This window comes from Moschus berezovskii, chromosome 13, assembly GCF_049115385.1.
Source record: "Moschus berezovskii isolate FMDL1 chromosome 13, NW_MosBer_1.0, whole genome shotgun sequence".
NCBI lineage: Eukaryota > Metazoa > Chordata > Mammalia > Artiodactyla > Moschidae > Moschus > Moschus berezovskii.
Genome location: NC_142472.1, coordinates 50,208,778 through 50,225,907, shown reverse-complemented (window position 1 = coordinate 50,225,907; position 17,130 = coordinate 50,208,778). Strand labels below are relative to the sequence as shown.

The 17,130-nt window shown below is 40.6% G+C and overlaps 1 protein-coding gene across 6 annotated transcripts in view; it reads right to left on the bottom strand.

Annotated features, from left to right (window-relative positions):
* The window catches only part of PARP4 (poly(ADP-ribose) polymerase family member 4), a 77,581-nt gene that overhangs the window by 4,780 nt on the left and 55,671 nt on the right, over positions 1 to 17,130 (bottom strand). For 2 of the 6 annotated variants that reach the window (XM_055426429.2, XM_055426430.2), the window contains 3 exons: positions 12,002 to 13,198; positions 10,289 to 10,388; positions 6,875 to 7,785 (listed from right to left, as the gene is read on the bottom strand). In XM_055426429.2, the coding sequence (XP_055282404.2) occupies positions 7,382 to 7,785; positions 10,289 to 10,388; positions 12,002 to 13,198 (1,701 nt within the window). In that variant the 3' untranslated portion in view covers positions 6,875 to 7,381. Of the gene's footprint in view, positions 1 to 3,439; positions 3,759 to 4,060; positions 4,195 to 6,817; positions 7,786 to 9,021; positions 9,933 to 10,288; positions 10,389 to 12,001; positions 13,199 to 17,130 lie in introns of those variants that run through there. The other 4 variants (XR_008685995.2, XM_055426432.2, XM_055426431.2 and 1 more) reach the window with 4 other exon arrangements.

Sequence of the window (17,130 nt, the reverse complement as noted above, 5' to 3'; positions counted from 1 at the left end):
CAACTCTCACATCCATACAGGACCACTGGAAAAACCATAGCCTTGACTAGACGGACCTTGGTTGGCAAAGTAATGTCTCTGCTTTTTAATATACTATCCAGGTTGGTCATAACTTTCCTTCCAAGGAATAAACGTCTTTTAATTTCATGGCTGCAATCAGCATCTGCAGTGATTTTGGAGCCCAAAAAATAAACTCCAACATTGTTTCCACTGTTTCCCCATCTATTTCCCATGAAGTGATGGGACCAGATGCCATGATCTTAGTTTTCTGAATGTTGAGCTTCAAGCCAACTTTTTCACTCTCCTCTTTCACTTTCATCAAGAGGCTTGTTAGTTCCTCTTCACTTTCTGCCATAAGGGTGGTGTCATCTGCATATCTGAGGTTATTGATATTTCTCCCAGCAATCTTGATTCCAGCTGTGCTTCTTGCAGCCCAGCATTCCTCATGATGTACTCTGCATATAAGTTAAACAAGCAGGATGACAATATACAACCTTGATGTACTCCTTTTCCTATTTGGAACCAGTCTGTTGTTCCATGTCCAGTTCTAACTGTTGCTTCCTGACCTGTATATAGGCTTCTCAAGAGGCAGGTCAGGTGGTCTGGTATTCCCATCTCTTGAAGAATTTTCCACAGTTTATTGTGATCCTCACAGTCAAAGGCTTTGGCATAGTCAATGAAGCAGAAATAGATGTTTTTCTGGAACTCTCCTGCTTTCTCCATGATCCAGCAGATGTTGGCAATTTGATTTCTGGTTCCTCTGCCTTTTCTAAAACCTGCTTGAACATCTGGAAGTTCATGGTTCACGTATTGCTGAAGCCTGGCTTGGAGAATTTTGAGCATGACTTTAGTAGTGTGTGAGATGAGTGCAATTGTGCAGTAGTTTGAGCATTCTTTGGCATTGCCTTTCTTTGGGATTGGAATGAAGACTGACCTTTTCCAGTCCTGTGGCCACTGATGAGTTTTCCAAATTTGCTGGCATATTGAGTGCAGTACTTTCACAGCATCATCTTTCAGGATTTGAAATAGCTCCACTGGAATTCCATCACCTCCAGGAGCTTTGTTCATACTGATGCTAAGGTCCACTTGACTTCACATTCCAAGATGTCTGGCTCTAGGTGAGTGATCCACCATCGTGATTATCTTGGTTGTGAAGATCTTTTTTGTACAGTTCTTCTGTGTATTCTTGCCACCTCTTCTTAATATCTTCTGCTTCTGTTAGGTCCATACCATTTCTGTCCTTTATCGAGCGCATCTTTGCATGAAATGTTCCCTTGGTATCTCTAATTTTCTTGAGGAGATCTCTTGTCTTTCCTATTCTGTTGTTTTCCTCTATTTCTTTGTATTGATCGCTGAGGAAGGCTTTCTTATCTCTCCTTGCTATTCTTTGAAACTCTGCATTCAGATGCTTATATCTTTCTTTTTCTCCTTTGCTTTTTGCTTCTCTTCTTTTCACAGCTATTTGTAAGGCCTCCTCAGACAGCCATTTTGCTTTTTTGCATTTCTTTTCCATGGGGATGGTCTTGGTCCCTGACTCCTGTACAGTGTCACGAACCTCTGTCTATAGTTCATCATAGTTAGATTCTCCAAAAGTACATACAAGCCATGTGCTGTAGTGAGAGAAGCACTGAATCAGGACCCAGCAGCACAGTAACTCTCTGAGCCTAGTTTCCTGTGCAAACACTGTCCGGCCCGCACAGAGTGGAAGAGCTCAGGTGAGAGGCTCCCTTGAACAGTTATCTCTGTGCTTATACTTCACTGCAGCTTCTTACAAGGTAGTTAAGAAATGTTGAGCCTTTTTTTTTTAACTAAATAATCCATCTTCATCTTCCACATCCCTGCCCTCCATACACACACTTGTGAACTGCAGCCTTGAAAAAATATTTTCAAATAGGAGATAGTTGTAAAATAGTTACTTCCAATTACTTCATAAAAACATAGCTGATTTGTAATTGCTCAGCATAAATTACGATCTACTTTTATTCAATGTAAAAGTTGTTAAAAAAATTGTTACTCTCCAGTTCCCTTTCCCATTGGACCTGAACCCTGGTCCAGGTGGCCATAAAAGCTGTGCTTATAGTGTCCGCTGTAGAGCATGTGGGCTAGTTTCAAAGAAGGTTGAATTCTCGTGGAACTTGTTGCCTCTACCCCTTGTAAAATAGGATAATCTTAGCCTTAAAGGGAGACTGTATGTGAAACTGGCAGTTGGTGTAGTAATTGCTGACTAATATTTTTCATTTGGGAGGTGTTTATCAATAGCTTTCTTGCCTCCTTATCAATATTTTTCCCCTTAAGATCTGTTACCAGTAAAAAAAAAAAAAAAAAAGATTTGTTACCAGTAAAGCTGTTTTCATCTATGTGGATCTAGAGTTGGGAGAGAAGCACTACATGGAAAGGCAAATGAGGAGACAAGATGCTCTTTCAGGTGGAAACATTTGTTTTGTTTGTTTTTGCTGACACTGCTACCTGGCATATAAATAACCAATAAAAGAGTCATGGCTGTGAAAAGATTTGTTAATATTTAAAGATAAATTCAAAGATGATTTAAAAATGTAGAGGTGTATTACACACAAAAACTTACAAAATAAAAAAGAAATCATTCCCTATTTATTACACTATTTTCTGGAATAAAAAATATATATAAAGACAAATTTTCCTTTAGCCTTATACATAATGCTTTAGGACTTAGGGTGCTATATATGAGCACCTAAAGTTGCTTCCTGGCCTGCTCTCTGCCCGTGTCTTGCTTATTACAACAAGAAATCCACTGAAAGAGTTTGGTTGCTGACTATGGTACCTAATAGGAATGTAATTCCCCATAGCCTAAACAATGTCTTTTCATGATTAAGATAATTCTGTGGGGAAGAGGGGCATCATTGTTAATTTAGGAATTCAGTTCAGTTCAGTTCAGTCGCTCAATCATGTCCGACTCTCCGCGACCCCATGAATCACAGCACGCCAGGCCTCCCTGTCCATCACCAACTCCCGGAGTACACTCAAACTCATGTCCACAGAGTCGGTGGTGCCATCCAGCCATCTCATTCTCTGTCATCCCCTTCTCTTCCCGCCCCCAACCTTTCCCAGCATCAGAGTCTTTTCCAGTGAGTCAACTCATCGCATGAGGTGGCCAAAGTATTGCAGTTTCAGCTTTAGCATCAGTCCTTCCAATGAACACCCAGGATCGATCTCCTTTAGAATGGACTGGTTGGATCTCCATGCAGTCCAAGGGACTCTCAAGAGTCTTCTCCAGCACCACAGTTCAAAAGCATCAATTCTTCGGCGATCAGCTTTCTTCACAGTCCAACTCTCACATCCATACATGACCACGGGAAAAACCATAGCCTTGACTAGACGGACCTTTGTTGGCAAAGTAATGTCTCTGCTTTTTAATATACTATCAAGGTTGGTCATAACTTTCCTTCCAAGGAGTAAGCGTCTTTTAATTTCATGGCAGCAATCAGCATCTGCAGTGATTTTGGAGCCCAAAAAAATAAAGTCTGACACTGTTTCCACTGTTTTTCCATCTATTTCCCATGAAGTGATGGGACCAGATGCCATGATCTTTGTTTTCTGAAAGTTGAGCTTCAAGCCAACCTTTTCACTCTCCTCTTTCACTTTCATCAAGAGGCTTTTTAGTTCCTCTTCACTTTCTGCCATAAGGGTAGTGTCGTCTGCATATCTGAGGTTATTGATATTTCTCCCAGCAATCTTGATTCCAGCCTGTGCTTCTTCCAGCCCAGCGTTCCTCATGATGTACTCTGCATATAAGTTAAATAAGCAAGGTGACAATATACAGCTTTGACGTACTCCTTTTCCTATTTGGAACCAGTCTGTTGTTCCATGTACAGTTCTGACTGTTGCTTCCTGACCTGCATACTCTCCATAATTATTACACTGGATCCATAAAACAGTACAATAAAAACCTGGCCGACACACATACACTTGCTACAGCTTCTTTGCTCATGATGAAAACAAACAAGATGAAACAAACAGGCTGAGGGCAAATAAATAAACAAATATAATAAAAGAAATGACTGAAAATATGAATGAGTTAAAGTCACCTGGGAATGCAAGCATCATCCAGTCTCATCAGTGATTTGACGATTATTCCCTCCTGTTCCAACTTGGTGCGAAGGAACTGCAGCACTAGAAACGTGGCGATCAGGTCTAGAAGGTGCTCTCTTCCTCTTACACCTGGAAGTAAAGCATTTGTTTATGTCTGTTAGAGACACTGCAGCCCAAATGGAACCTGTTTATAACAGTTCCGTTGAAGAATTACATTAATATTACTATTAAACCATAACACATGAGCACATCATAAAACTCTATAATAGTTACCAAGGTCCTTAACTAGCCAGCTATTTAAATAAAAAAGGAGGGCAACTGGAACAAGTGTCTATCATAATATCCTGAAGGTTGTTAGGAAACTGTATTATATCCAGAGTCCCCCCTGCACCCTAACTTTCCACATAACCAGAGATGTGCAAAGTTCACTGAAAGGAATTTAGTTTCTAGGCTCCTGATGCAAATACCTCAGAGGAATAAACCTAAGCATACAACAGATGAACAACTGATACATTGATTAGACTACTGCATTAATATAAAATTATTCCTAGTGATCAGCAGTCTTGGAATAGACTTTCTAGCACTGCTCATGCCTTGGGCGCCCTGTCAGTAAAACAAAATTTAGATAATTTTCATGTTCCTGTAAATGTTCTGCTAGACCAGAAGCACTACACACTCAGGCAGCCAAATCTGCAACTCTTAAGTCAGCTCCCAGGCTCTCTGCTTATTTTTTGTTCCTGGGTCTTTCTGAGAGGTTGGATATGCACCAGTCAATCAGAGGCACTTCCTGTCCTCTGCTGCCCCCTCCTATAAAAGCTAGCAGCCGCTTTCCTTACTGTGCCTTCTCTGGGCTCGAGACTGGAGTCTGCCTGCTTCATGAAGTGTGAGATTAAAACCTTTTTGCTTTTCAAGGTCAATAAATTGCTCTCTTTGATGATTTTAACAGTACATATAGGTAACCAGTGCCCTTATCCAAATCAAGATATTTTACTCTATTACGAAAAATACCAACATTGAAAATGAATGCTTATATCTACTGAGCCCAGAAATTGACCCATTTTTATTTTCTAAATGCAACCTATGTATTTGAGATGACTTTATACAAATATTTTGATCTTAAATATTGTTACTTTTCCAATCCCAAACTTTGTGAAACCAAACTTTCCACATCTTTTTGGGTTCAAAATAAGCCACCCCAGAATCTGCCAATTTGGCAAAAAGCTAAAGGCAATCAACACTTAGGAGACTCAGGAAAAGCTTTTTACTACATCCCCCACCCACAACAGTCTAAAATAAATTAGGAGAAGGGCTGTAACAGGAAGAGAGCTGTTGCCAGTCTTCCATCGAAAGACTGACCTCCAGGCAGTGCAAGTATCTGTCTACCACACATTCTCTCCCCTCACCTGCTCTTAAACTGCCCACTCCCCACCCTCCAGGGAGCCCTACAGTCCCTGTCCCTCTCCCTTGCTCAGCTGCCTGGCTGCATTTTGAGTCTCACATGTTTCTCTGGTTCCCATAGATACACGTACATATGTACATATGTAATTCAAGTTGTTTCTCTCTTGTTAACCTTTAATTACAGGGGAGTCTCAGCCAAGAACCCGAAGGGTAGAGAGAGAGTTATTTTTTCTCTCCTACAATCTTCATCATCATTAGAGTAATAAGAGAAAGAAACAACTTGAATTACAGACATGCCTATGTACATGTGTGTAGTTTCCCAGGTCAATTAACTGCTTCCAAAATGTCTGATACGTGGCACTGTTTGCATTACCACAACATAGTCACTTAATGCTTTTTTAAAAAATATTTGAAGCATACAGAAAAGTAGAAAAAACAATATGATGAATATCCCCATCACCTCATAGCTTATCTACTCTTAACAGTTTTCCATGTTTTGAATTTTTCTCTTTTCTTTAAAAGAAAAAAATATTTTAAATTGAAGCCCCCCTTGTATACGTCTTCCAATCCATCCACTTACACTCCAACCTTCCCTTAGCTTTTCAAAAGTAAACACTCGTCTGATCTGGGGACTGACATTCCTGTGACATACACTGCTTTTGAAAGTGATCATTGATGACTACTAACAATTATATGCTAAGAAAATGGACAATCTAGAGGAAATGCCTGCAATGCGGGAGACCTGGGTTCTATCCCTAGGTTGCAAAGATTCCCTGGAGGAAGCATGGCAACGTAGTATTCCAGTATTCTCGCCTGGAGAATCCTCATGGACAGAGAAGCCTGGAAGGTTGCAAACCATGGGGTCGCAACGAGTTAGACACGACTGATTGACTAAGCACAGCACAGAGGAAATGCAAAAATTCCTAGCAATATATGATCTGCCAAGACTGGATCTCCCAAGTGCTGTATTCAATATGCCAGAAAATTTGGAAAACTCAGCAGTAGCCACAGGATCAGTTTTCATTCCAATTCCAAAGAAAGGCAATGCAAAAGAATGTTCAAACTATTGCACAACTGCACTCATTTCACACGCTAGCAAAGTAATGCTCAAAATTCTCCAAGCGTGGCTCCAACAGCATGTGAACTGAGAACCTCCAGGTGTTCAAGTTGGATTTAGAAAAAACAGAGGAACCAGAGATCAAATTGCCAGCATCCACTGGATCATACAAAAAGCAAGAGAATTCCAGAAAAACATTTACTTCTGCTTTGCTGACTACGCTAAAGCCCTTGATGGTGTGAATCACGACAAATTGTGGAAAATTATTAAAGAGATGGGAATATCAGACCACCTTACCTGCCTCCTCAGAAACCTGTATGCAGGTCAAGAAACAACAAAACCAGACATGGAACAGCAAACTGGTTCAAGTTGGGAAAGGAGCACGTTAAGGCCATATATTGTCACCGTGTTTAACTTCTATGCAGAGTACATCGTGCAAAATGCCAGGCTGGATGAAGCACAAGCTGGAAAAGGGACTGCTGGGAGAAATATCAATACCTCAGATATGCAGATGACACCACCCTTATGGCAGAAAGCAAAGAAGAACTACAGAGCCTCTTTATAAAGGTGAAAGAAGAGAGTTAAAAAGCTGGCTTAAAACTCAACATTCAAAAAACTAAGACCATGGCATCTGGTCCCATCACTTCATGGCAAATATATGGGGAAGCAATGAAAACAGTGAGAGACTTTATTTACTTGGGATCCAAAATCATTGCAGATGGTTTAACTGTAGCCATGAAATTAAAAGACGCACGCTCCTTGGAAGAAAAGCTATAACAAACCTAGACAGCATATTAAAAAGCAGAGACATTACTTTGCCAAAAACGTTCCATCTAGTCAAAGCTATGGTTTTTCCAGTAGTCATGTATGGATGTGAAAGTTGGACCATAAAGAAGGCTGAGTGCTGAAGAATTTGATGCTTTTGAATTGTGGTGTTGGAGAAGACTCATGAATCCCTGGGACTGCAAGGAGATCAAACCAGTCAATCCTAAAGGAAATCAATTCTGAATATTCATTGGAAGGACTGATGCTGAAGCTCCAATACTTCAGCCATCTGATGGGAAGAGGCAACTCATTAGAAAAGACCCTTATGCTGGGAAAGATTGAAGCCAGGGGGAGAAGGGGATGATAGAGGATGAGGTGGTTGTATGGCATTACCAACTTAAAGGACAGGAGTTTCAGCAAGCTCCAAGAGGTGGTGAAGGACAGGGAAGCCTGATGTGCTGCATCCATGGGGTCACAAAGAGTCAGACACGACTGAGCCACTGAACAACAAGAAAACTGAATCAGGAAGAAAAGTAGAAAATATCGATTTGTGCTTTTTTAATAAAATTCTTTTTTAGAATAAAAAAAAAAAAAGAAAATATCAACAGATGAATTATCAGTAATGAGACTGAATTAGGGAGAAAAAAACACACCAAAAACCTCCCAACAAACAAAAGTCCAGGACCAGACAGCTTCACAGGTGAATTCTAGCAAAACATGTAGAGAAGAGTTAACATCATGGTTCAATATTCACACACTGATCAATGTGTTCAACAAATCAAGGAATAAAGATCACATTATCATCTCAATGGCTGCAGAAAAAGCTGGATTGCTTACTAAATATCTTATTTTTTAATTTAGGCATTTATCTCTATGAACTTCTCTCTTAGAACTGCTTTTGCTGCATCCCATAAATCTTGGTATGTTGTATTTCCATTTTCTCTTTCCCATGGGATTTCCCAGGCAAAGATACTGGAGTGGGTTGCCATTCTCTTCTCCAGGGGATCTTCCTGACCTAGGGACCAAACCTGCACATCCTGCATTGCAGGCGGATTCTTTACTGCTGAGCCACCAGGTGACAGTGGAGCCTGGCAGGGTACAGTCCATGAGGTCGCAAGAGTTGGACATGACTTAGCAACTAAACAACTATAACAACCACCACAATTTCCATTTTCATTTGTCTCAAGGTATTTTTTGATTTCTCTTTTGACTCACGTTTTCTTCTGTAACACGTTGCATAATCTCCACCTATCTGTGAATTTTTCAGTTTTCCTTGTGTCCTACTAGGACTTTCATGGTTTTACACATTTGTTCTGGTGGATCCTCTGAAGGCTTTGCTTTAGGCCTTGTTAGGGTAGGACTGTTCAGTTTTTTTCCCCTCATCTTGTTGGACAGTCCTTCATCATGAGATACAGTCTTTATGGCTCTTCTAGGGTTTCAGTGGAAAGCCTGAGACATTTATCAAGTCTAATTTGCTGTAATCTGAACACCAAATCCTGTCTTCCCAACACTTGGTGACAGCTGAAATCTCTGCTCAGCCCTCTAGCTTCTGGATTGTTGCTTTTTTCTGGATTTCTTGAAGGCACTCTGGTGTATGTACAAGTTAGGGGACAGCCAAGGATCTGAGGGAGGTGTGTGTGCGTAAGTTAGATTTTTTTGTTTATTATATCATTCTATACAATTTTAAGTGGACTTTGAGAAAATCTACTGGGAGTATCACACAGATGATGCCAATATTGATGAAAATGTTTTATATAAGGTAAGAACAGGGACCACTGACACTATTATCCCCCAAAATTTGTACATTCCATACAAAAAGAATAAATAAAGTTTACTGGCATTTAATTAGCATTATTCTTGGCAATCTATGAACTATGAGACGTCTGAACAATTGTAGAATCTTCACAGCAAAACAAAGCATTTTCTTTCACTAGCAGATGTAGCAGTTTGTTTCTCTAAAAAGAAGCAAATAAATCAACATAACAAAAACAACACACACAATCCCAAAAGTTGAGGGAGCTTTCAAGGCAGCTTTCAGAGCTGCCTGCTCTGTGGTTCCCTCCACTAAGGATTCTCACCTTTAATTTTGAGGTGCTCTCAGTCTCAAACACTGAAACCGGTGCCATCATCCCATGACACTTTCTGTTTCAGTTCTAACCTCCATGTGCCTCGTGAACTGAGAAGTACCTTCAAGTGAAAAGCTGGATAAAAGTGGAGTTCACCTAATTTGTTTCTCTTCTTTCAAGGTTTGAGTCCCTGCTAGTTTCCGCCTGCTTCTGATTATATTCCAGGCCTTCAGTTCAGTTCAGTTCAGTTCAGTCGCTCAGTCGTGTCCGACTCTCCGTGACTCCATGAATCACAGCACAGAGAGTGGTTTTAAAATATTTTGCGTAGGGTTAATAAATGTAATTGGCAGGAGTTAGTCAGCTCTTCTTTCACTCCAGAAACTAGAACACTCTGCTCATGCAAGTTTTCATCGTTACATTTGGTCTAGTGCAATTCAAAGAGTACATTTCCCAACTCCCTGTGTGAATATCTGGGTAGGGCTCAGAGGCTCATCCTTGCCACATTTTCTCTCTCTCCCTTTGGTCTACCAGGTGGATGATGCCAGAGTAATCTTTTCTTCTTTTCTTTTCACCAGGAGTAACTGTAAAGACACATGTTGGTGACGGTCGAGTTGCAGTATAGGAGTCTACGTGTCCAAACCACTGTGTGGAGTGGGACTTTCCTGAGGACCAACACCTGACTATGAAGTGTGCATGAAAGCGATCTTTGTGTTTAGGCTACTTGGATCTTTTTACAGCAGTCATTGCTACTCATGCCAATAGATCTGCACAGGTAGTACCCTACTTAATGGTAATGATGACTAGAAACTAGTCCCATCCTTTGATGATTAACAAATATAATCCCTTTCATATGTAACAAATACATTAGAACACTGGTTTACAAAAACGTGTAACATTTAAGAGCATGACATTTAAAAATAGAAAAATAGTGACGTACCTAGAGATCGAATGCCTTTTTGTTCAAGAAAGCTGTTTAAAATATTTGTATTAAGTTTTAATATAAATCCCAGTTCTTGTGTAAGTTTCCAGCAGCCATCCTATGAAATGAAAACAAAATTTCAGCCACATTATTAAAATTTCATCATATGAGTTATGTGATAAATGTTTTCAACTCAGGGAATTAAGACATCTTTACCGTAAAATTGAAGTTTCTTCATGTGAAAACACAGTATTATTGGGAGTCTCATAAATACTGTGGACAGTAAGTATTATATCTGGTGGCATTTGTAATAAAGCAGTAGAGAGGTTCACGCATGGAGGTTTTTAAAAATAGTATTATACATTTTTTTCTTCTAGTAATTCTTTAAAACAATGCTTCTCAAACTTTTAAATAACATGGTTCCTTTTGTTCAACATTAAAATGTGTCCTTATGATGAAATATGAAAATGACTCTTTTCCACTAAAGATAAAATTATGTTGAATATGCTCTTTGAAACTACCTTCCTTGTGCTCACATACCCTGCCCACTCCAGCTAAGACGGATCTTCATTACATGCTTACAGAAGTGTTGCAAGCCTGATCCTGGGATCCTAACCAAGAAGCAGGCAGACTCCAGGTCCAGGGCGTGGAGGGGAAGGTGGGGTACACACAAGCACATGGGTGAAAGGATCTATGGCAACAATTTGAAAACTAACAGGAGTGACAGAAAGTGCCAGTCCTCACCTAGTACGGAGTGCTGTTGTCTTATCTTGTGAGCCACTTCCTGTGAAGTACTGTCACGGAACCCACTGTGCAGATGAGGACACTGAGGTACGAAAACTTCAGCAAGTTGTGCAAAGTCACACAGCTGACAAGCAGTCGCAGCAGGACCGAAACCCCAACACTGGCTCAGAGAGCGTTGCGTGGTATGCTGCTTTCACATGCATTTCTCCAGGTGGGGGCTGCTGGCAGCTGGTCTACCTCTCTGTGAGCTGGACACTTTTATTACTACCGTCACATGGATGATTGAAAGACTGACTTGCCCCAGATCACAGAGTAGAAGGGCTGGCACTTGAACTGACACTAAACCAAGTGACTTTTCTACTTCACTATACTCTTGCCTGGAAAATTCCACAGATGGAGGAGCCTGGTAGGCTACCATGGATGGGGTTGCAAAGAATTCGACAAGACTGAGCATATTACATCAAAACAAGTTAATTACGGATATAAGATTGGGTTTTAATACCAGTGCAAGAACTAAATTATAGAGTGTGATTTAGCTTCACAAATGGAATGCTGATCTCTAATATAAGCTCACATGTTGAGTCATATTCCTGAGAACTTTTAAATTCAGAGTGTACTTACAACACTTGTGCTTTACTTTGCATTGTGAAATTGGTGTGAACTGCAGTTCAGCAGGTTCTAAAACATTGGAGATTAATGTCTTACCCCAGGACCCACTGAGGGATGCTAACCTTCAACTGAGGAATGTTAATATTCCCTTCCATGATATTCTGGCCTAACAGTTAAAAATAGGTAGGTAAGCACCAGCTTTTCTCAAGCACACTGTTTGTTCAGCTGGCTTCTCAGTGAAAGAAGCTGCGTTCTGGCACTAGTTCCTCATGTCAGTGTGGACCAGCAGCAGTCTGGTGAGTAGCTACTTTGTGTAGCACCATCCTGAACTTTGAAGCTAATGAAGCACAGATATATGGAGAAAGATAAGACTGGTACCTTGGTCTGAAGCCTGAAGAGTTCAGTCGAAGGCACATAATTCCTCCAGCTTGCTTTGCCAACTAGGCCATCCTCATCTTTTTGTGCCTGAGTGCTTGCAGTAAAGCCACTTCGCAGGTCATATTCTGCCAGCTTTTTAAAAATCCTACTTGCCAGAAGTCCTGCTGTTTTATCACTTTCCGTTTCAGAAGAACGTTCAAAAAATGAACAATCATGTTGGAGGGAGTCTAATGACAGAGGTTCATCATACACACCTAACAGAGGAATGTCCAGCTGGGCATCCTCAGCAGGGTCAGGTGGAGCCACTGGCAGCTTATAACTGGCACTCCTAGGAGTTGGAATATGATGAGAAGGAAGAGGAGAGGAAAGAGGGGGAGGAGGGGGAGGAGGAATGACAACCCCCTGAGATACAGGGGGAGGAGGGGGAACAATTCCCCCAGATAGAGGCGGAAGAGGGGGAGGAGGAACACCAACCCCCCCAGGTAGAGGGGGAAGAGGGGGAACAACCCCCCTGGGTAGGGGGGGAGGAGGGGCAGGGGAAGAAAAGACAGACCCCACAACTGGACAAGGGAGAAGACCTGTAGGAGGACAGGAAAGAAGATGTGGCCGTGGGAGAGGGCCCAGCTGAAGGGCAGTAAGGGCACCGAAGCCTGTGGCACCCCCTTGATCAGTTTTGGGCAGCTGTGACCTGGAGCTAAATGAGGCCCTTGGAGCAGCAGCAAGTTGCAAAGGTGGGCCCTGGAGATGCAGCTTGGGAAAAGACGCCATGTCCAGGGAAACATCAGCACCACTGCCCATCTCCAGGTACTTCATAGGGGAACCGAAGGGTTTGGGACCAGCTGGAGAACCAAACAGTGATGAGCTGGGATGACGGTGGAAAGCAGAGCCAACATGGAGGGGAGCAGCTAAGAAACTAGGGGCAGTAGGAATGTCGGAAATGGCCGTTTTCTGTGAGATGGCTTCTGTGAATTGTGGTTTAACTTCTGTTTGTTTAGATGACTCCACTGGACCCAAATCCCAGGGCTCCTCCGAATCCCTGAAGACAAAACTGACCTCTTCAGATTCTTCTGGGGCATCTAAGCTAAAGGCTTCAAAATCTTCAGAAAGTTTAAGTAGTGAATGTCTCTTTTTAGTCCAACGTTTATGTTTACATTTACGTTTGGGATCTTGGTTCCATTCAGAGGATGCTGAAAGTGTCTGCCAGAAAGAGAAGTGACAATATAAGGAAAGCACAGGTCAAGTGGATGATGATCACGCAGCCAGGCTTCCTAGAGCTGACCTCTCAGCACTGATGAAACTGTCTGTACCGGGGCACTGAGAAGACTGGACACTTAGGGTCACTTACCTATAGTGCCCTCATTTATAGACACGGAGTTGGAGAGCTGGAGACAATATCAGCAGTAAATACACCAAATATCCTAATCTCTCTCTGTTCTTAGAATCACAGAATTTTAAACACCCCTTATTTTCCACAAGAGGAAACTGAGGACCATAAAAGGGACTTGCCAAAGACTTGTCAATAAGCAATATTATAGTGTCAAATTAGTCCTAAAATGGGCTTTCCAGGTGGCACTGGTGGTAAAGAACCCACCTGCCAATGCGAGAGACATAAAAGATGCGGGTTCAATCCCTGAGTTGGGAAGATCCACTGGAGGAGGGCATGGCAACCCACTCCAGTATTCTTGCCTAGAAAATCCCATGGACAGAGGAGCCTGGTGGGCTATAGTCCATAGGTCACAGAGAGTTGGACACAACTAAAGCAACTTAGCAGCCCTAAAATAAACTGATAGAATGAAATTATTCCAGTCTTTTATACTGCTTTATAGCAATATTAAAAAAATGAGAAAACTGAAAAAAATATGCAAAGCCTTAAAGTAATGTCTTTTACACTAGAATATAAAAATGTATTAAAAAAAAGAGAATGAGGGATGCTCTGTCACTACTATTATCTGAATAAATTTTAAAGCGTATTCCTTAAAAACATCCATGTAAATAAAATCAAATTTTATATGAATTACTAGTCCTTGAGATATTTTGGAAATAATCAGCTTTTAGTTTTACCAATGTAAATGAGTTTTTGTTTTTTTTAAAGGAGTAGTCCCTTCCCAGTTCAGACAAATGTGTATATTTAAATAATTAATGGGGCTTCCCTGGTAGCTCAGCTGGTAAAGAATCTTCCTGTAATGCAGGAGACCCCAGTTCGATTCCTGTGTTGGGAAGCTCCCCTGGAGAAGGGATAGGCTACCCACTCCAGTCTTGTTGGGCTTCCCTTGTAACTCAGAGGGTAAACAATCTGCCTGCAATGTGGGAGACCTGGGTTCAATCCCTGGGTTGGAAAGATGCCCTGGAGGAGGGTATGACAACCCACTCCAGTATTCTTGCCTGGAGAATCACCATGGACAGAGGAGCATTGTAAGCTACAGTCCATGGGGCCACACAGAGTCAGACATGACTGAGCAACTAAGCACAGCTCAGCACATATAATTAATACTGCAGGACACAGGACAAGACACACATTTCAAAATAATATTTACAAATGCATATCTGGTTAAATTTTTCTTAATTAGATGAGTAAAGTGAAAAAAGAGCAAGTGATGGACCAGAAACATTAAAGACTTTTATAAAATTACAATTATAACAGACTGATCTAGGAAACAGAATACAGAGTCCAGCAACAGATCCTAACACATGTGGGGAATTAGGAGATAATAAAGACAACAAAGATTCCTTAAATCAATTTGAGGAAAAGAAGACTTATTTAATAAATGGTACTGGGGAAAGCTGGAAGTCATCTGGAAAGGAATAAAGTTGCTCCCATATGTCCCATCTTATACCAGGAAACATTCTGATTGGACGCAAATTTCAATGTAAACATGAAGTCATACAACTATTTAAAGAAAGAAATCATGGGAAATTTTTAAAAAGCATAATATCAGAAGGAAAGATTTCTAAGCATGACAAAAGACAAAGCAATACAAAACAAAGAAACCCAAAGATGAAAAAGCTTGACTTCATTACAATACCTGCATGACAAAATGATGATAAGCAACATCAAAACACAAATAGCAAACTGAGAAATTTTTGCAACTCATATCATAAAGGCCTAATTTCCCTAAAAAAAAAAAAATTTTCCTAAAATAAATAAGAAAATGACTAATCTCACAATTTAAAAAGGTAAAAGACATTAATGGATGATACCTAGAAAAGATGAATATGTGGGCTCTTAGGAATATGAAAACATGTTCCTTTTCATTCATAAAGAAAGAAATGAAAATTAAAATATCACTAATATGCTTTTAACCTATCAGATCTATAAAGATCAAAAATTTGAATAATATACTGAGTTAAAGAGAGAATAGAGTAACAGCCTCTCTAGTGCTTCTGAAGGGAGAGTGAACTGATATAACCTATGTAGCGGCAATTTGGGCTTTCAGGTGGCGCTAGAGATAAAGAATCTGCCTACCAATGCGGGAGATAGAAGACAGGCAGGTTTAATCTCTGGGTTGGGTAGATCCCCTGGAGTAGGAAATGGCAACCCACGCCAGTATTCTTGCCTAGAAATTCCACGGACAGAGGAACCTGATCGGCTACAGTCCATGGGGCCACAGAGTTGGACACGCAGAGAGGCAATTGGTTAGAGCTAATTATATATTCAAAATAGATTTATTTGGGTATAATTGACATACTCAGCTACCTCTTATAGAGTGATGAGTTCTGGAGTAAATATACATCCCTGAAAGCATTGTCACAACGAGGGGAATGACATATTCAGCACACACTCCTTTAGCATGCCCTTTTGTGACCCATCTCACTCCTCCTCCTTGCTTTCTGTAACTTCAGATAGGTTTGCACATATTTTGTGTTAATGGAAGCTTACAGCTTCTATTCTTTGTTTGACTTTTACTCAGTATAACTGCCCTGACGTTTATCCATGTTGTTGTATATATCAATGGTTAATTCTCCTTTTTAACCTTTTTTTGAGCTACAGGACTTCCCTGTGGCTCAGATGGTAAAGAATCTGCCTGCAATGCAGAAGAGCTGGGTTCAATCCCTGGGTCAGGAAGATCCTCTGGAGAAGGGAATGGCAATCCATTCCAGTATCCTTGCCTGGAGAATCCCATGGACAGAGGAGCCTGGCAGGCTACAGTCCATTGGGTTGCAAAGAGTCAGACACGGCTGAGAGACTAACACTATTTCTCCTTCTTACTGCTGAGTAGTTACTCTTATAAGGCTGTACCACAATTTGTTTAGTCATTTATCTCCTGATGGTTGTGTCCAACTTCTGGTTGCTACAAGTAAAGCCGCAATGAATACTCATGCACAAGTCTTTGTGTAAACATATACTTTCATTTCATTTGGCTGGGTCAAATGATAGGTGTATGGTTAACTCTTTAAGAAATTGAGAGTTTTCTAAAATGATCTTCTGCTTATTTTTTTTACTGGGTTGTTTTCTTATTATCGGATTGTAAGATTTCTTTATATATTTTAGATAAACATATTTGTCAGATATGTTTTGCAAACATTTTCTCCCAGTCTGTGATCTGCCCTTTCATTTTCTTAACAGTGTCTTCTGAAGAATAAAAGTTTCTGATATTAATAAAGTCCAGTTCACCAGTTTTTTTGGTAGTTTGTTCTTTAAATTTAGGAAAGCTTTGTACAACCCTAGTTCATTAAGGTTTTCTCCTATGCTTCCCAGATATTCAGGTTTCAGCTATTACATTCAAGCCAATAATCCAGTCAATCTTTTTATATGGAGTGAGCTAAGGGTAGAGGGGTTTTGTTTTGTTTTTTGGTACATGACTATACAATCTTTTCAGAATCATTTTTTGAAAAGATCGTTTTCCCCCATTGAATAGCCTTTGTACCTCTGTAGACAACTGGCCCTATATACCTGGATATATTTCTAGATTCTCCACGCTGTTCCAATGGTCTAGATGTCCATTTTACGTTAATACCACACTTCTCTACTTACTGTGGCTTTATAGTAAGCCTCAATATCAGATGGTGTAAGGCCTCCAACCTCTTCTTCCTTTTCAAAGTTGTTTTAGCTAGCCAAGATCCTTTACATTTTGTTCTTTAGTTGCCAAGTTGTGTCAGACTCTTTGCAACCCCACGGATTGTAGCCCGCC